We start from the raw sequence: 20,560 nt of genomic DNA on the forward strand, positions 1-20,560 counted from the left end.
AAAAGTTAGTGATTACTATTACCATCTAGGTTAAGAAAAGAAGGGGGAATAAGGATGATTCTCCCCACCCCCAGCCCCCTTCCCCAAGTTGCTGGTCTGGAATCTGGGCAAACAGTGGTACCATTACCAAGATATGAAATAGGACACAAAAATTAAGTTTGGGCCCTGGCTGGTTTGGCTCAGTGGATAGAGCATCACCCTGTGGACTGGACGTCCGAGGTTCAATTTAGGGTCAAGGGCACATGCCCGGGTTGAGGGCTCGGTTCCCGGTGGGGGACATGCAGGAGGCAGCTGGTCGGTGATTCTCTCTTATCACTGATGTTTCTATCCCCCCCCTCTCCCTATCCCGTCCTCTCTGAAATCAATAATAAAAAATAAATAAAAATTAAGTCTGGGTAGTTGTGAAAGAGAATGAGTTCAGTTTTTTAAAAAATATATTTTATTGATTTTTTAGAGAGAGGAAGGGAGAGGGATAGAGAGTTAGAAACATCGATGAGAGAGAAACATCAATTCAGCTGACTCCTGCACACTCCCTACTGGGGATATGCCCGCAACCAAGGTACATGCCCTTGACTGGAATCGAACCTGGGACCCTTCAGTCTGCAGGCCGACTGAGTTCAGTTTTTAAATGTTAGGTTTGTTGATACTGTGGGATAGCAATTCTCAAACTTGGTCTCAAGAGCCCTTTACACTTTTAAAAGGTATTGTGGGCGTACACCAAAGATCTTTTATGTGGGTTACATCTATAGATATTTACCCTATCAGAAATTTAAAAATATTTAATAATGCATTTAAAAACAAACCCTTTACATATTAAAATACATTTTTTAAGTAGCTATTTTCCCCAAACAAAAAGTTAGTGAGAAACTTGCACTGTTTTACATTTTTTTTAAAAAATATGTTTTATTGATTTTCTACAGAGAGGAAGGGAGAGTGACAAAGAGTTAGAAACATCGATGAGAGAGAAACATCGATCAGCTGCCTCCTGCACGCCCCCCACATGCCCTTGACCGGAATCGAACCTGGGACCCTTGAGTCCACAGGCCGACGCTCCATCCCCTGAGCCAAACCGGTTCTGGCATGTTTTACATTTTTTTACTCTACTACATACTAATGAGGGAATAAGAGTGGACAGAACAGTCTTCCTATTCTGAAAATAATTTTGACACTGTGGATCTCATGCAAGTTTCAAGCAGCCTCTCAGAGGTCTCCGATAAACTTAGAAAACCATGCTATAGGATAACCATGTGTAGAATGCAACTGAATAAACAGTTCTAGTTCAGTGAAAATCTGAACTGAAAGTACGGGTTTAGGATTTGGCATACAGATGGAAAAGACCTGTCACAAGCATTGTAGAATGAGAAGAAATGACAAGACCTAAAGAATAGGCTTGGCCCTGGCCAGTGCGCTAAGTGGTTAGAGCATTGGCCCATGCACCAAAGAGGCTTAGGTTCAATCCTCGGCTCCATATCATGCGGAGTGAAATAAGTCAGTCAGAGAAAGACAAGCATTATGCTTAGCATAATGCTCTCCAGTTCCATCCATGCTGTTGCAAATGGTAAGAATTCCTTCTTTTTTATAGCAGCGTAGAATTCCATTGTGTAGATGTACCACAGTTTTCTAATCCACTTTATCTGCTGATGGGCACTTAGGCGGTTTCCAAACCTTAGCTATTATAAATTAGCTGCTATGAACATAGGGGTGCATATATCCTTTCTGATTGGTGTTTCTGATTTCTTGGGCTATAGTCCTAGAAGTGGGATTACTGGGTCAAATGGGAGTTCTATTTTTAACTTTTTGAGGAAATTCCATACTGTTCAATAATTAAAATTATTTTAAACGAATACTTTTCTAAGTCATTAGAGTAAGTTTTTAATAATGCATTTTAGTATATTTATTTTAGGAAATAGTAAATAAATGACCCTCTCTTTGGCTCTCTGTAAGTTTAATAGAAACAAGAGTTTAAATATGAACCAGCTATCAATCATCTTGGATTACTCGCAAAGTCCCCAAAACATCAATCACCAGGCCTCTGTACCTCAAGCCCTTCCTTTATTCTTATCCTCCTAAAGTCTACAATTTAGCTTTGCATAATAGTTTTCATACTGGCTATATTGTAAATCTTCTGAAATTATTTGAATATATAGATTTGCATTTGAATCCTTAAAAGGGCTGAAACAGTTAAAATTTTACCAGCTAAAAGTATTATTTAATAAGCATCTGTAGAATAGAATGCTTTTTAAAATTTCTTTTGGCAAATTTTATATTCACCTAGAAATTCTGTTTTTATCTCACTATGTATCATTACATACGAAAAACAAATCAAGTTAAGCTCTTAGAAGACAAGAGGATATGTACTAATTAAAGCTACTCAGAAAATATTCTCACATAAGAGCAACAATGTAAGACTTGCTTAAGCAACTTTTATATTTATTAAGAAAAAATTTCCTGCCTTCTCAATCAATGAGATTAGGCATAATCGATAAGATAAAGCAAAATTTCTACACTGTCAGCAAGGAATACCTGGTTCTAAAGCACATATCTTCTCTAAGAGTTGAAGGATACAACAAATCACTGAAGATACAAATCATTTAACAAATATAGGATGGTTAACTGATTTTTTTAAATAGAAAAAGTTCCAAATATTTCAAAATAAAGTTTAGATAAATTGAATATATAAAAATCAAGCTTTTAGAAAACATACGCAAAAAATTTACCCAATATGGAAAAAAAGGTAGGGTTTTGTTTTTTTTTCAGCATAGGAGTAAAAAAGAGAAACAAGAAAAATTAAGTTTGACCAAATAAAATTATGTTTATTCCAAAGTAAAAGACAAACTGAAAAATAAGTTAAAGGGATGCATTCTCTCCCTCCCACTGCCCACCTGTTTTCCCCAAATGAAGGAAAGGAGGGGCTATTTTGGTTAAGGCTGTTAAGCCTGACAGGGAAGCCTTCAACAGAGTCACTAGAGTTCAGGACTGGAGTTTCAGCTAAGACTGTTAACTCCTGCAGGCCATATAAAGCCCACAAAATCATTTGGTCTGGCCTGCCAAGGCATTAGGGTTGAGTTAATTAAATGTTTGACCTAATATAGCAGCCTAATTTTAATGCTGATAATTTTGTCTATAGCCCACGAATGATATAAATACCCAAATGGCCTTTGGCAGAAAAAAGGTTCCCAACCCCTGCATAACTTACTAATTTTGCTTTACTTCTTCTGTACATATATTTGCATCTTCTGTGTATGTATTCCTTACAGTGTCTGGTATTGGGCAAAAGTTAGATATTTCTACCTGGTACCCCAATCTCAGAACAACTTTGAACATATATTATAATCCATAATGTTGAAAATATTTGCATCAAATACATCATATGGGGTGCTAATAAGCTTCTTATACAAGGAGTTCACATAAATTGATAACAAAAACTCTACGCCCAAGAGGTAAATGGGTAAAAAACAAGAATGGGTAATTAAAAAAAGGAAAAAAGTACACATAATTAAACATAAAATATCCCATTTTACCAATAAACAAGTAAATATAAATCAAGGCAATAATATACCACTATTGGCCTACCAAGCGCACAAGGACATTATGTCCTGTTCTCGTGCTGCAAGACATATTGCTTGCACTATGACAGAGACACGGCACTGTGACTCACCCATGTGAATGGGTTCTACTTTAATGAGAGGAAAAAGCAAGTCATAGTGTGGGTGAGGATGAACTTGGAAATGATGGGGGAAACTACTTATATGTCGTTTTAAGGGGCTGAAAGGTTGCTAGGATACTACCAAATCTAGTGGAGGAAATGAAAATGTACCAAGTATCAGCTGATGCCAGGCAATATAATTGGTATTTCTTTACCCTCATCATGATTCTATAAATTTGAAATATTATTTCCATTTTACATATTAGGCAGCTAAGGCTCAGAAAAGACTGCCCATGATCAAACATCTAGAACTGAAATGCAACACCAAATCTGACCATCAGTCCAACGTTCCTTCTAATATAAATTAAGTTTCATCTTGTAAAAGCAAAATTAAACTCTCCAATAATAAGGGAATGACTAAGTATTGGCAGTCACTTTGGTACAAAATCACTTTGCATCTTTAATAATATATCTATTACATACTCAGCATCTATTACCCTCTGGGTCCTGAGATCTATGTTATATCATTTCATTCCCACAATATTAAGCTGCCTGGATTATTTCCTTTTAACAGAGTCAAACTGAGGATTAGAGGTTAAGGAACTTGCCCAAGTCATAAAAATAAGAACTACAAAGGCAATATTCAAATTCAAGTCTATCTGACTCAGAAATCTGAACTTTTAACCACTATGCTGAGTCTGTGCTAAAACTCCAGGATTATCTTTAGTAGATTATTCAATGCTTTCTATTTCTGGCCAAATGTTGCCTGTAAGTACAGTAGTAGCCCCCACCCCCCTACCTTATCTCCGTTTTTCACTTTCCCCGGTTTCAGTTACCTTCAGTCAACCATGGTCCTAATAACATTAAAAGGGAAATTCAAAAAATAAATCAGTTTTAAATTGCCTGTCATTCTGAAGATCTCACTTCATCTCATCACGCAGGTATTGTTTCACAAGTGTGAGTGCAGTACAGTAAGACACTTTAAAAGAAACCATATTCACCTAACTTTTATCACAGTATAGTGCTAAAAATGTTCTATTATTTTTGTTAACCTCTTGTGTCTAATTTATAAATTAAACTTTACCACAGGTACATATATATAACAAAAGCATACTATATACATAGGGTTCAGTACTCTCCGTGGTTTCAGGCACTCACTAGGGGTCTTGATACACGTCCCTTGTGGATAAGGGGGGAAATGACTGTCCTGTTTTATACGGCACATTTTGCTAAGGATACAGCACTGAGAGCTCTCAGGACGCATCCTGACGCACAGCTACTACTCTTATTAGAACCGAATGCAAGTGCAAATTATGGCACATACAGTCTTTTTTCCTAGTTTCGTGCTTTCTCTTTCCTGGTTATAACTGATACAGCTATTCTTGCTAATCCATCCGATTTGTTTTCTTTGAAACTGAAGACCTACTGTGCCAAGGTAGAATCTCAGGGCTCAGGACACAATTCCAGGATGCTCCCACAGCCTCCAACTAGGGGCTCATTAATACTGAATCAGGTTTTAAACAATAATTTTAAAACTGTTTCTTGTACTCTAACAGTCCCACAGACACCATTTCTATGTGTACGTTATGTGAACAAGGTCAGGCAATGCGCTCCAAGTCCACAACCTATCTGTGCCTCATCTCTCCTAAAAATCTATGTAGTAAAGTAATCCTTTGTCAAGTCACCCAAGTTCCTAAAGTTCCTTATTGTAGGAGGCTTTGTGATTAAGAAACGTAAGCCTTTGTGGACAAAGCGAAGTGGTAAGCTGAGATTCCAGGTACATATATTTACCTTTATTAAACTAAAACAAAGGTGAGAATGGAAAGGCAGTGGGGACGAGGACTTGGGTTTGTTGTTCATGTACAATAGTGCATGGAACAGGGTTGTCACACAATAAATATTTCATAAATGTTGAAGAAAACAATGGTACTTTCTGGATCCTAAGTTTGGGTAATGAATTAGTACACAATTATTTTTCATTTTTGTTTCCCAAGACCTCATGAGATTATGAAACATGGCTGATACCGGCAGTGACAATTGGTAGGGTGTCATCCCATGCACAGAAAGATTGCTGGTTCAATTTCCGGCCAGGACACATGCCCAGGTTTTGGCTTGATCCCCAGTACGGTGCATGCAGGAGGCAGCCAATCAATGTTTTGCTCTGAATTGATGTTTTTCTCCCTGTCTCGTCCCCCTCCCTTCTTCTCTCTAAAAATCAATTTGAAGAAATCTTTTTTTTAAAAAAAGGAAAAAGTAAAGAAGTACATTTTTTAATAATGGGGGGGGGGGCAAATTAAACACTTTTCTTCCTTGGACTCCAACTGAATCATCTAGTAGTATGTAGTCCAATAGTTATATTGCGTCCTATAACTTTATCAAGTTTTACCAGCAATAAACACCTAGAAAGGAACTATTGCCCAAGCCCATCAGAAGTTGCTTTCTTATCCCTTTGAAGAATGCATGAAACAGAGGCGCTGTGATTTTTTTTGGGGGGGGTGGGGGGTGGGGTGGGGTCAAAAGTCTCTTTACGGTGCCAGCGGTTCTCAACCTGTGGGTCACGACCCCTTTGGCGGTCGAATGACCCTTTCACAGGGGTTGCCTAAGATCATCCTGCATATCAGATATTTACATTATGATTCATAACAGTAGCAACATTACAGTTATGAAGTAGCAACGAAAATAATTTTATGGTTGGGTCACAACATGAGGAACTGTATTTAAAGGGCCAGAAGGTTGAGAAGCACTGCTTTACACCTTCCTTAGAATTGGAGCAAAGCATTTCACACTTAACTAGCAGTCAGGTGTTTTGCTCTATACGGTATACATTTTTTACTGCACAGAGGCCTGAAGCATGGAGATAACTGTTAGAATTAGCTTTTAGTTTGGTCCTCAAAACCCTTTTTCATCAACACTCAAAGGTGCAAGAAACAATTTAAGAGTTTTTTTCTAATGATTCCTAAAAAGCCAACCATCTCACACATGGTAAAGTTGTCAAATCCTCCCTGGTTCATGCAATTATGCTGGTGATACAATTTTTTATTTATCTCTGCTAAATCAGAAGGAAAATACTACAAAACCTAAAATCTTTCTGGAATATTTTAAAAAGATGCCTTGTTTTAGTTCACTCGTTGAATATTATTAAAACACCAGAGGCCTGGTGCACAGCCTGGCCTGTGCCCTCTCGCAGTCTGGGAGCCCTCGGGGGGTGTCCAACTGATGGCTTAGGCCACAGGGAACGGGCCTAAGCTGCAGTCTGGCCTCCCGCTACGGGAGGCAACTGGTGGTCAACTGGAGAACAGCACCAGCTGGCAAGTGGCTAGCCCTGCCCCCTGATCATACTCTGCCGCCACCGGCAGCCACCCCCCCCCCCCCCCCCATGGCCGTCCCCTCCCTCTGCCTGCTGGCACCTTCCTTGGCTGGTCTGGCGCCACCTGATTGCTGGCCCTGCCCCCCGCCGACCAGTCGTTCTGCTGTTTGGTCGATTTGCATATTTGGCTTTTATTATATAGGATGGGCAATGGTGTAACCTTCCTATTTTGCCTTCCATTAAACTACAGGGTTGTTTTTAAAGAAAAAGAAACAGTAAAGCCCAGTAGAGTTAGTTACTTAACTTTTCCTTGGCCTTGACTTTACCTATAAATGGTGATACTATTATTGCCAATGCACAAATCTCAGAATTCACAGCCTGCTGCTATGGCCCCTCCCCTGGGTCCCAAATATTTCTCAAAATTCAAAAAAAAGGATTACTCCTTTATTTTTTTTACTAGAGGCCTGTTGCAAAAAGAGATTCGTGCAATAGGCCTTCCCTTCTCCTGGCTGCCGGCACAGGTTTTCCTCCGGCACCCGGGACCCAGGCCTTCGCTCCGGCTGGAGCCACCTTCGGTCTTCCCTCCGCCGCTTGGAGCCTACGCATGCAAATTAACCGCCATCTTTGTTGGCGGTTAATTTGCATATCGCGCTGATTAGCCAATGGGAGGCGTAGCAAAAGTACGGTCAATTACCATGTTTGTCTAGTATTAGATAGGAGTCTTATTGATTCCTGTTGATTTCAGAGAGGAAGGGAGAGGAAGAGATAGAAACATCAATGATGAGAGAGAATCATTGTTTGCCTGCCTCCTGCAAGCCCCCACTGAGGATCGAGTCCACAACCTGGACATGTGCACTTGACCGGAATCAAACCCAGGACCCTTCAGTCCACAGGTCAACACTCTATCCACTGAGCCAAACTAGCTAAGGCAAAAAGGATTACTCTGAAGAGATTAAGCTGTAGGACCCTGTTCCAGTACATATTCTGAACCACTGGTACCCATTTGTTTATTTTTTAATGTTTTAAAATTAATTTTAGAGAGAAGAAGGGGGTCAGGGGAAGAAGAGAGGGAAGGGTAAAGGAGGGGAGGAGAAGGGAGGAGAGGAGGGAAGCAAAAGAGAAACATGGATCGGTTGTCTTCCGAATGTGCCCTGACCGGGATTCAAACCCGCTACCTTTTGGTGTACAGGATGATGCTCCAACCAACCAACCAACCAACTGATCTACACCGGCCAGGGCCCATTTGTTATTAGTAATTAAATGTTTAGAATATTTTCCTTAACTAAATGGAGTATATAAAGCACAGTGAAACGCACACAGTTAAGTACACAGTTAGATGTCAGGATGTCTCCAAAATGATTTAATATGTATTTTGATCACTTCCTAGATCAACGGATTTAAGCAATAAGATTGTGTTTGATTCAAAAAAATTTTAAGGGTAGAATTGAGTAAGAACAATGGTTTCCATCTGTGGCAGGAACAAAAATGTGTTTTAAATGTTGATTCAATTTTCATGAGTTTTTAATCCAGAATGAGAACAGCAGTAATAAACTATGCTTCCCCATGTGACCACCAGAAAACAAAACAAATCTGTTTTTCTCTATTCCGGCTTCTATCCCAGGCTCCCCTCTCCTCTTTTAGGAGCTCTGAGTTCATCAGTCTCTGAAATACAGCTTGCTTATGACGTCACCTAAAGAAAGCACTGGAATGATAGATTCATAGATAGAGAGATAGACAAATAAATATTAGCTGTCAAAAATTATCACTGCACTTTTTTTTACATAAATCTGCATGTATGTATGTATGTTTAGAGAGAAGAAGGAAGGGCGGGAGAGAGAAAAATTTACACTGGGAGGTCCAACCCACAACCTGGGCACGTGCCCTGACTGGGAACGGAACCTGCCACCTTTTGGTGCATGGGACAACGCTATAACCACTGAGCAACCCCGGCAAAGGCTGCAGTGTGTGTCCTTTTGTAAGGAATGTACAATCAGCATGCTTCTAAAATAAGAATTAAAAACCTGTTTGTTTTTTTTAAATGACCTTTATTCTTCCCCAGGTTTCCAAGGACAGTCTGAATTCCCAGCCTGCTGCTGTGGCTCCTCCTCTGGGTCCCAAACATTTCCCAAAATTCAATAAAAAGGATTACTTCTTTTTTTTAAATTTCTTTTTTTAAAAATTAATTTCAGAAAGAAAGGGAGAGGGAGAAAGAGAAACATCAATGATGAGAGAGAATCACTGACTGGCTGTCTCTTGCACGTCCCTGCTGGGGATTGAGCCCGAAAACCAGGCATGTGCCCTACATGATAAAGGCCACAAGGCATGTTAAATTTATCCATCGATTTCCTGTATCTCACTGTAAATTTTTCAACACTGTTGTTTCAAGGAAATAATTATAATATACCATTTTTAAAAATTGTTATTTATTGATTTGAGAGAGAGAGAGAGAGAGAGAGAGGGAGGGAGGAAGGGGAGAAACATGGATTTGTTGTTCCACTTATTTATGAATTCATTGTTTGATTCTTGTATGTGCCCTGACTGGGGATCGAACCTGGTCATGTCAGGATGACGCTTTAAAAACTGAGCTACACAGCCTGGGCCATAATAATTATATTTTTAAAATATTTCCAATAGTCAAACATTCAACTATCCATGCTCTTTACAGTTTTCCAAAGTTCAAGTCACAAGGCAAAAATAAAACCTTCAAGAATTTCATTGCCACTCATTATACTAGTCCATGTTTTTATTAGGTGAATCATGTATCCATTGCACCAAGAAATAACCATCTAGTTATCTACACATAAGAAAGCTGGTCAAGAATTTAATTTATGAAACTTTACAAAAATCCAACTTTCATACAAGCAGCTGAACCACTGAGCGGCAGCAACATTGGTGGGTGTTACTTAACAGGAAATGGCAGCAGCCTTAGGAAGAACCAGCTCATTACCGCAGAGTCCCACAGGGGTGCTGCACTAACTAGTTATGCTCAGTTTGACTCTCAACGATCAAGAAGGCTCTAGAGCAGCCGTGGGCAAACTACGGCCCGCGGCTGGATCCGGCCCGTTTGAAATGAATAAAACTAAAAAAAAAAAAAGACCGTACCCTTTTATGTAATGATGTTTACTTTGAATTTATATTAGTTCACACAAACACTCCATCCATGCTTTTGTTCCGGCCCTCCGGTCCAGTTTAAGAACCCATTGTGGCCCTCGAGTCAAAAAGTTTGCCCACCCCTGCTCTAGAGCTATGCAGACCAATAACATTAAAATTCTGCTTCTCGGCCACATTTCAAGGACTTGATAGCCACATGTGACTAACCTTAGGCTTTATATAGACTTTCTAATACAGAAAGACAAAAAAATGATGCTGACAGTACAAACTGCAATTTTGGATGGGGGAGGGGTGTCTCCTAATTTTTTAATGCTAGCAATAAAAAATTTAAAGGATAATAATACAAACACTCTATGGAGACCAGAGGAGACTGGGAAGACATGACAACTAAGTGTGTCATGTATCTTGCATTGGATCCTAGAACAGAAAGACATTAATGGAAGAAATGGTGAAATCTAAATCAAGTCTGGAGTTCAGTTAGTACCACTGTCGGTTTCTTAGTTTTGACAAATGTACCACAGAAATGGAAGATGTCAATAATTGAAAAATTGGGTGAGGTGTATATGGGAAACTCTCTGTAGTATCTTTTCAACTTTTCTGTAAATCATAAATTATCCCAAAATACAGAGTTTAGTAAACACCACCACCAACTGTGGGCCAAACCTGTCCCACAAGTTTCCAGCTGGTAATCTCTAATTCCCATGAACTCAAACCATAAGCACTACATAGGCATTACACATAGCACAAAGGTCAGCAATACACCTGCATGAATCGGAGCAAACATGACCAATTATGAAGGTAGCTGCTATCAAAGTAAGAATGAGTGAGTAAAAGAGCAGGCAAAACAACATAATGCATTCTGAAGCCTGACATTCTCAGGAGATTCAAATCTGTTCATATTTGATGTATGGATCTAAAAGGATGACTTATATTTGGAAAGGATACAAACAATAGGTACTGAAAGGTTATGTTGGAGATACAAATATCCAGGGATATCTAGTCAAAAATCCAAGAGAGAACATAATCAAGTGCCCCAAAGTTAAGACACATCATCACATCCTAAGAAATCAGAAAAGGAGGGACGAATGGCAGGTGGGGCTATCGACTGAGTCGGTTAGAAAGGCTAAAAGGCATCCTTGGCTGAGAAGACTGCTCTGAAAAGTGTAAGGGAGTGATGGAAACAGGTTGGTTAGACCATGGGAAGTCAGATTAAAGAGGGCTTTGAGAGCCAACCAGAGGAGTCTGGTCTTCAAGCAAAGGGCAAGGGACAACTAAAGAGTGGTGTGAGGAAGTAGAGTTTTAAGAAAATTTGCTCACATTCCTACTAAAGTAATGTGACAACCGTTCATCCCAACATCATTCTACATCCCTGCAATGTTCTCAGACATCCAGGTTCAAAGCCATGTATCACCTTCAATCCTTCAGATCTCACCAGTTGTTGTTTATGCCTCACAGCCCCTACTGCCAAGACGGCAGCTGAGATCTTTGTTACCCTTTCTAAGCCTTCCCTACCCTCTCTGGTACTGCTTTTATTGGTGACACTGAACTCTACTGACAAAGAGATGTTCCTAAAGCACAGCTTATAACCATGACCTCTAAATGCAGAAACCTTTGCTGGCTCTCCCTCCAACCAGGACAAGCACTCGTCTGCCTACCTCCAGGCCTATATTCTGCCACTTCCCAACACCCCTATAATCACTCCCTAAATATTCCCTTGTCTTACCCACCTGCCTCCTCTGCTCCGAGTGCCTTTCTTTTTCTCAGCTCCATCTTTCAGCCAACACTCTCCATACACTATGACTGAGAGCTTTAAAGATGGAACAAAAAACACCAACCATGTCACTCCTCTTAAACTCTTCAGTAGCTCCTAGCTGCCTATAAAAGTCCCATCTTGGTACACACAGGATATGAAGCTCTTTTACCTGACCCCTACCTATCTCTTCAGAGAAACCCTTCCAACCTGTCCACTTATCACTGGGTATTTAATGTTCTAGAAATTCCACTACTATGCATAACATCAAATTGTTGCCTATCTCTTGCCTTCACCATGCTGATCCCTCTGCCTTTTCATTCTTATTTTTTGGACTGGCTCTTTCATCTTTTAAGAGTCATAATCTCAAGGTCTTCCTCAAGGAGGCCTTCCTTAATCCACTGTGTTAAGCTAATTATTACCCCTCTAGACTCCAGGACAATTCAGACATTTTTACTTTAACCAAATCACATCATATTATACATCATGTTTGGGTATGCCCTTCTATTGCCACTTTCTCCAATAAAATATAAGCTACAACTATTTTTTGTTCACTCTTATACAACTGTACCTAATAAATGTTACCTTCACCAACACTGACCACAAATTAAAATAGGCAATACTGACTGTGTATCAACCAAATGCACATACTTTCGCTACAGCTCAAAGTAAAAATTCAGAATCTTTAGGCCTAATAAGTTTAGCATCTGAGAGCCCTACACATTTCATTAGCAGGTAAGTCAACTCCTGGGAGGGTGAAGAATTCCTGATTTAGGATCTGAGAGGAAGTCAGTTCCTGTTACCTTACCTCCCTGAAGTCTTTTGCCTGCTATATACTGGGAGCTGTTCAACCTGGTACAAATGACCATAAGGTTAGCAATCTCCTATCTTCAGTGATAACACAGAGTGGATGTCAGGTCTGCCTACACGATGGAGTAGGGCACAATGTATACAGACAACAAGAAATAAAGCAAGGGACGAGGTGAGTCCTAGAGGTAGCCCCAGATAAGACTTCTGATGGAAGACAGAAGGAAAGGTCCCTGTGCTCACATACTTAAACCAAGGAAGTTTTTTAGGAAGTGGTGTTCATCTTCAGAGACAGCTGTAAAATAGGTCTTGAGGCAGTTTATTCTAAAAGTGTAATATCCATCACAATAAAGCACGAACCCCAAAGGATAACTCCAATGTGGTGCCTCTGAAGAAGTCTGCTCCCACCCCTCTGATTCTTTCATTCGTGTCTCTCTCCCACCCTAGAGGTGAATAAAAATAAAATAAAAAAGAATAAAAATAGTTTTAAACGTACCTTTGATTTTTTGTTCAGTGGCCTAAAATAAAAACAAACAAATAAAAAACAATGTAAATATGAAACTGAAAGAAATGGATTGTTATGATAAAATGCTAATAGATTACTATTATATAAGACATATACACTTTTATAAGGAATTTGTCATTTAGGTGAAATACATTGGAAAAGATAGGCAAAGGCAGCATGCTTTCCCCATAGATGTGCCTGATGGTCTCTGATACAATGTTTATTAATAAAATTTAAAAAAATGTTTCTGTAGATGCAATGCAGAGAAGACACTGTATGACAATGTACAATAAAAAATGGGACTGCATTTATCACTTAACTTTTAAATGATTTTTATATAATCATCACCTTTCCATTAATGCATCTAATGAGGTCTGCACGTTTAAATGGCTTAAAAAATTGTTGTTTCAAATGATAAAAAAGGAATTAAGTTTTCTGAAAGAAAAGCTGAAGATAACACTTTAGCCAAATTAGTAATAATTAGGCTGCTATTACAGTTAAACATAGTTAACTTTAGAGTATTTTTGATTGGGAAAAATTTTCAAATACATGTCACTTCTGACATATCTGACAATTCATTAAAATATCCATGTTCAGAAGGTAAACTCACATGGACATGAGCCCTGCTTTCCATGCCTACCCTACTTCCACGGTCTGTGACACAACAGGGAGAGGGGCTCTGGCACTACACGGCTTCCTTACGGTGGCTCAAAAGAGAGAACTGATTACAGTCAGAGGCCACAGCAAAAATCAACTTTTTTTATTAAGACCAATTGTATGGGAGTCCTAAAAATAAAAGACAAGGATAGGCAGGGAAGTCAAGGAAAGACTGAATTGTAACTGATATCCAGAAATTATTTCTAAGTGAAACATTTCTTAACTGCCTGCCATGGGGCTTGATTTGATAATTCACATTTGCTTTGTCATATAAAATTATTGTTAACAAAAATACCAATTTTTAACCATATCATTATAAAGTTATATGGTAAAGAACTATATGGCAATTACCTTAATATTGAAGACACACCAAACATTATCTTTCTCCCCAGAGAGCCAGAATCAGTCCAGGTTTTGACATGCTTTACCAAGTTTTAGAGCATTAGTGATATGTTAAATAATGGAGGCCCATCTTTTACTTTATATGGATCAAGTATTTTTAAAAAATTGATGGAAAGACAATGGCAAAAGATGAGTCAATTAGCATGAACACTTAATTTATTTCTGGAGAAACTGTTTTAAAAATCTAGCAGTAGTAAAACAGTCTTTAGAGAGAACTCAGTATATAAATACTTTGAAGTACATAAGTGTCACATCAAACAATAACATACATAGTTTTCTAAAGCCAAAAATTTAGCATAAAAATTATTTTACAAGTTGAAAATCTTTTTTAAAACTCTCCAACCTCTTCCATAATTTACTTTCAAAGGAAACTAAGTTACAGTACATAGAACCATGACCACATTACTAAACTCCAAGATATAAAGTGCTGCTCTTCTAGACCTTACAACATAAAGGACACCTAGTCTGCAACTCCTTTGGAAAAGCTCCATGTTGCTTCAGAACAGTGATCAATCTCATTCAGTTGCCTGTCATCTACAGAGAATGGCAACAAAGAGACACCTGAAGGCGTCTGCCCATCAGAACATGGATTAATATAGTGAAGAAATCTAAGTCACGGAATCCAAGCACTCCTAACGGATGAAGAGAAGATGGAACTTATAGGGTTCCATTTTTGTAAAATAGATTTCTGTGAACTGATCCAGGACCTACCATATCACTCAAACTATTTGAGTGTTTGTCTGCACTGTTTAAATTGGTAGCCACTATTCGGATGTGGATGCTGACCTCTGAAAAATAGCTAGTCCAAATTCATCTGTATAAAATACATAGCAGATTCCTATTATTTAGTATTAAAAAAGGAAACTATTTCAATATTTTATACTGATTAGATGTTAAAATAGTAATATTTTAGTTATATATTGGGTTACATAGAATATATTAAAACTAATTTCCAAAAAGGAGACAAATGTACTACTCGTTGTAATATTTTAAGCAATAAAAAAAAAGTTAAAAAAAAAACAAAACTAATTTCAACTGTTTCTTTTTGACTTGTAAATGACCTTGTCATTTAAACTTTCTCAGTCTCAGCTTCCTAATTCCTCAAATGTAAGGGGGGAAAATCTGTACCGTTTGCCTTTCAGGGCTATTATGAGGCTTAAATAAAAATAAAAACATCTTTAGTTGAAAAGTACACAACACTATTCAAACGTGAGGTGTTGCTATACAGATCTTCTTGTGTAACAATTAAAGAATTCTGAAAAGTCTAGCAGCAGAATGATTCCATTCTGAATACATTTTTCTTCCTTAAGCAAGAAAACAAACCAATAAACAAACAAACCTGAACTGTGATTCCACAAGTAATTATCACAACTGCCTCACTTCATTAATGAAGGCATTAGCCAGGGGGCAGACCAGCATGCTAGGTGTTTTCTTTCTGTTGGGCTTTGCACCACTTGTCCCAACTCATCCTTAAGCACACTCAGTGGTTAAGAGGTCAGAGCCTGAATTAGACCGCCTGGCTTTGAGTCCTGGCTCTACCACTTACACACTGTGACCTTGGTCAAAATTAGTTAACTTCTCTAAAGCTTGGTTTCCTCATCTATAAGACAAGAACAAAAACTCATATCTAATGTGGTAGGAGGGTAAAATGATTTAACTCATATATAGTGCTTAGCACAGTGTCTGGCATACAGAGAACATTCAAAAGATATAAGCAGCCACTGCTACCAGCCCCCCGAGCTCAGTCCTTTCTCTCATATTTGCAAATAACCTGCTCCCAGTCTTGCTTTTTTCTCTCTTTCTAGTCATCTACAATGTCTTAACAATGCCAGGTATTAGAATAAGGAAATAATAGTTCAATTCACCTGTTTTAAATGAGATAGTTAGTGGTAAGGGAACTTTTCTATGATTTCTTAGCAAGTAGCACCCAGTCTAGAACCCAGGACTGCTGAACTAAAATAAGTCTAAAAAGAAAAAAAGGAAAAAGAGAATAGTCAGGTGCCGCTTAACAATGGGCATCCATTCTGAGAACTGCGTTGTGAGGTGATATGGTTGTGTGATCACAGAGGCACTTACAAACCTAGATGGTATAGCCTACTGCACACCTGGGCTGTATGGTATAACCTACTGCTTTGCAGGAGACGAAAAATAACGTTTCCTCTACCCTCTGGGCTCTTAACTGAGACATCTATAATAAATGACAAATTAATAGAAGGAAACCAAAATAGTTTAATAACACATATACCTCCTGGATACATTGGAGAATATACAGGAAAACTAGGTCTCACCAAAATAGCTGGACCCACCACCTTAAATAACATCTTCAGTAAACATGGAAGATGCTGGGGTTGGCGGGAGTCAGTGATGAAGGTTCCAGGAAAAGCACAGTAAACCAGGGTTAAGGTGGTTATGCAGTTTTGTCATTATCTTCTCCATTAATAAGAGTTTCTAGAGATAAGGTCATCCCCTCTTCCTGGTACAGGCAGGGAGACACCCTGGCAAATGGAGATTTCTCTTACAATGTAAATGTCTGTTACACAGGGTAACTTTATTTGGTTTTCAGAACTTCTCCCACATCTGCTGTTTCTTAAAATAAACCAGCCTAAAATAATCCTTATGCCAAAGAGACATATTTTGGGGTGACAAGTTCTATTCCCCCACAGCTTCTAGGCTACGAACCTATACCACATGCTACAATGGTATTTGTGTACTGCACCATGCTATAACCACGTCACTAGGAGATAGGAATTTTCAGCTCCGGTCTAATCTTATGGGACCACTGTTGTATATGCAGTCAGTCATTGACCCAAACATCGTTATGCAGCATCTGACTGTAGGAAGCTAAAATAAGGGGCAGAACTGAAAGGGGACACCCCAGATGAGTGCAATGCTCCACCTAGCTCACTGAAAACAAACAAACAAAAAAAACCCCCTGCTACTTAGACTGCTGAATATGATACCCAGTCTCAGAACAAAATGGTCTTTGGGAGACATGAAAAGTAAACACTAAAATTTCCAAAAGAGAATGAAGTCTCAATTAAATTCAAATAGAACACATCTGAATCCACAAAGCCTATAAAAGTCCCTTCAGCTCTTAACACAGTAACAAAACTGTCTCGATTAAAATAAGATCCCAATTTGTATTGTTGCTTTCCTCCAGCCCTCAACAATTAAATGCTTTCTAGGAACTACAATTACAAACTTAAAGTAAAGGTTATACTAAATTATCCCCTCTATAATTAACCCATTTCTCAACCTCCTTTTTCCTCCTTACTGCATGTTCAAGATTCCCTCTAGAAATTTCTCCTAAGAACAGAACCTGTGTATAAATGTATGGTAACAACTTACTGCTACAGCTGTTTCCCCTTTTTTAAGTACAGAAACTATATTTTCAATGCTATGCTAACTTATTTTCTAAGTCTTAGAATCAGAAGATAAGTAAATAGCCATACTTCTTAGATGTGAAATAGGCTTTTGAAAAATAAATTTTTTTAAACAAAGTTATCTCTATTCATAGAGATGAACTGGGGCTGAAACATAAAAATATCATGTAATTTTTGTGTAATTTTTATTTAAGGAGGAATTTAAATAAATTTCTATTTAAATAATAGACAAAAAGGGAAAACTATCATAATAAAAACATTGTAGTGAGCCTTGTTGGTGTCTGATTATTTATATAAGGAGTTGTGATATCTGGTTTTTTATTTAAAATAAAAATATAACCTGTGGTCTGAAGTTAATTTTCTATGTTTTCTGTATCTATGGCATAAAGACCTTTTAAATGCCTTATAAAAATGACTATTATTTCCAGCTTTAAAGTTACCTTTAGATTGTGAAAATAAGGCAAAAGGTTCTGTATCAAAGCATAAAGCCATGGTACTGAGTTCTGGAAAAGCACCAGCTGAGGAAGTAGATTTCAACTGCATCCCTATTTTCGTCACCCTGATGAAACCATGGTAGCCACTTAACTAATTTTAATGCCTGAGTTCCATATATATATATATATATAGTATCTGAAGTCTTTTTCAGAAATGAAATACAAAATTTTTTTTTTTAAGTGTACACAGATTGCATGAAACAGGCAGATTGCCTTTCCTTTAGTGAATTCCAACATTTATATAATGGGCCTGCCTACCTGGCTTATGTAGCTGTCTGTCACCTACCTGGATACACCTGCTTACTCTTACAACAGACAAGCTCGAGGAAACTTGTCCAGAAACTCCTATGACTCACAATCTTTCATATGGGCTTTAAGTGTACCCCCTTGAGGATTTTTTGTTTTGCTTTGTTTTTTCTATTTATTTGGTAACAGCCTATAGAAATACCAGCTGTCCTCACTTCACCAACAGGTTGTATTTAAATTCAGTTGTAAGCTGGTTATTTGGAATTTGAAGAACAGCCTCACTCTAGTGGCAGTCTAGCCTACTACACTTACCAGTAGAGGTTTTAGGCTTTCCTTTACATTGTGGTCAGTGACTAGGTATTACTGTGTCGTTGGGACATACAGAATACCCTACCAATGCTGAAGGTCTGGCCAAAGAAGGAAACACTCCCCATATTAAGCCTCTGATGATGGTTCTAGTAGGACATGGTTGAGATGAGAGACTAGAACCATACAGTGAGGCAGGGATGAAAGCTATTATTTCAGATTTGGTGAGAAGCCAAATGGCACAAAAATCCTCATTTATGTGTTAAAGACACAGGTGATTTAGAGACTGGATATGAAAAAACGTACATATTAACAACTAGAGCCATAATTTATATGTTACAACTTAAAAATTATACTCATATTACATATTTTACAAACACAACCTTCCAAGAAATTCCAGTGACCCTTCCTTCCTTTTCTTAGAATTTCCTCACTGAAGTGAGTGAATAGAGAAATAAACATGCTTCGTTATAAAATACCTTAGGCCTCTTTTCTAAGGATTTCACATACATCCTGACTTACCAGCTAAATCTTAAGATTCCTTAGAAGCAGGGATCTCAGCTGCTTGCTAAACTAGTGATTCTACATCAATAAAGAAATCTTCCTCAACAAATCTATTAAGTTTCTTGTAAGTTCTTTTCACTAAGTAAATGGCCTCCACACCATCGAAGAGAGTCTGATAAATCTTCCCCAGTCTTACTACTTACAGAGGACACAACTTGTTCATAACAAGTCCTGAGCCAAGACTGATCAGACTGCAAAGACCATCCTATATCACAGGTCTCTGACAGAGGCCTATGGCATCATCAAATTCAAGGCCAAAACTCTGTAATACTAATGTAGGTCTTCATAAAAGCAAAGTGGTACAACATGAACTTTCAAAAAGCAGGGATACCTGAACTAGAAACCTATTCCAAACCCTAACTATGACAATAGTCACTCCTGAGAGCAACCAAAAGGCCAATGATAGGAGTCACCTATCATCCCAATCTTAATCCTCCACGGTCCTCTGTACTCCGCCCTACCCCGGTTAAAGTAAATCCTCACTTAAAGTCCTGGACAGGTTCTGGGAACTTCAGGGACAGGAGTAAAGTGAAACCAATTCACCATAGGCTAATTGATATAAACAAGAGTTAAATTCCAACATCTTATCAACGTTGCTGGATGACCAGTTCTGTGTGTCTCCTAACATGGTTAACTGCTCCCAAAATGTACTTATAGTCACTCAATCTGGAACCTAAGAGTCAATCTAGGTTCCTCGCCCTTCATATCCTTTCAAAAATTTCTGTGGATTTTTTTTAATAGTCCCTTCACCAGCATCTCAGCTTCTAGTGTCGACCCTTTCCAATTCAATTCTACAATTTGCCAAGGTAAACTCAATGGTCCAAACCCCTTAAAGAGCTGATAGCTACCACCAACCCTCCCACCCCCTAAATGTCACTTGACATTTCTACCCTTAGCTCCCTCCCCATTAAAACCCACAGTTTACTAGGAGACTATGGACGCTTTCCTCTGAGGTTAGTCTGCTTGGAATCCTTTTGTATTCAGCTCCTTCTTTACGTGGCTAATTTCTATTCCAAAAAAATTTCCCTGCCCCCTGCCCCATTACAGGCCCAGTTAAGCCCTTCTCTCCATGCTTCAACAGTTCCCTATCTACCATATTTTTGTATCCTATGATTTTCCTTATTAAATAATATGAAGATATGCTCGGCTGGTGTGACTCAGTGGTTGAGTGTTGACCTATGAACCAGGAGGTCACAGTTCGATTCCCAGCCAGGGCACATGTCCAGGTTATGGGCTTGATCCCCAATGGGGGGTGTGCAAGAGGCAGTCGATCGATCCATGATTCTCTCTCATCATTAATGTTTCTATCTCTCTCTCCTGCTCTCCCTTCCTCTCTGAAATCAATAAAATATATTTTTTAAATGTGGCGATATGTTGCCATT

The 20,560-nt window shown here is 38.6% G+C and overlaps 1 protein-coding gene across 6 annotated transcripts in view; it reads right to left on the reverse strand.

Moving 5' to 3' along the window:
- The window catches only part of TNRC6A (trinucleotide repeat containing adaptor 6A), an 85,376-nt gene that overhangs the window by 44,910 nt on the left and 19,906 nt on the right, over positions 1–20,560 (reverse strand). For all 6 annotated transcript variants that reach the window (XM_070413655.1, XM_070413654.1, XM_070413651.1 and 3 more), the window contains exon 4: positions 13,118–13,139. In XM_070413655.1, coding sequence (XP_070269756.1) covers positions 13,118–13,139 — 22 coding nt within the window. The remainder of the gene's footprint in view (positions 1–13,117; positions 13,140–20,560) is intronic.

The sequence above is a fragment of the Myotis yumanensis genome, unplaced genomic scaffold (assembly GCF_028538775.1).
Source record: "Myotis yumanensis isolate MYYU_CA2020_CCGP unplaced genomic scaffold, mMyoYum1.0.hap1 SCAF_4, whole genome shotgun sequence".
Taxonomy (NCBI): Eukaryota; Metazoa; Chordata; class Mammalia; order Chiroptera; family Vespertilionidae; genus Myotis; species Myotis yumanensis.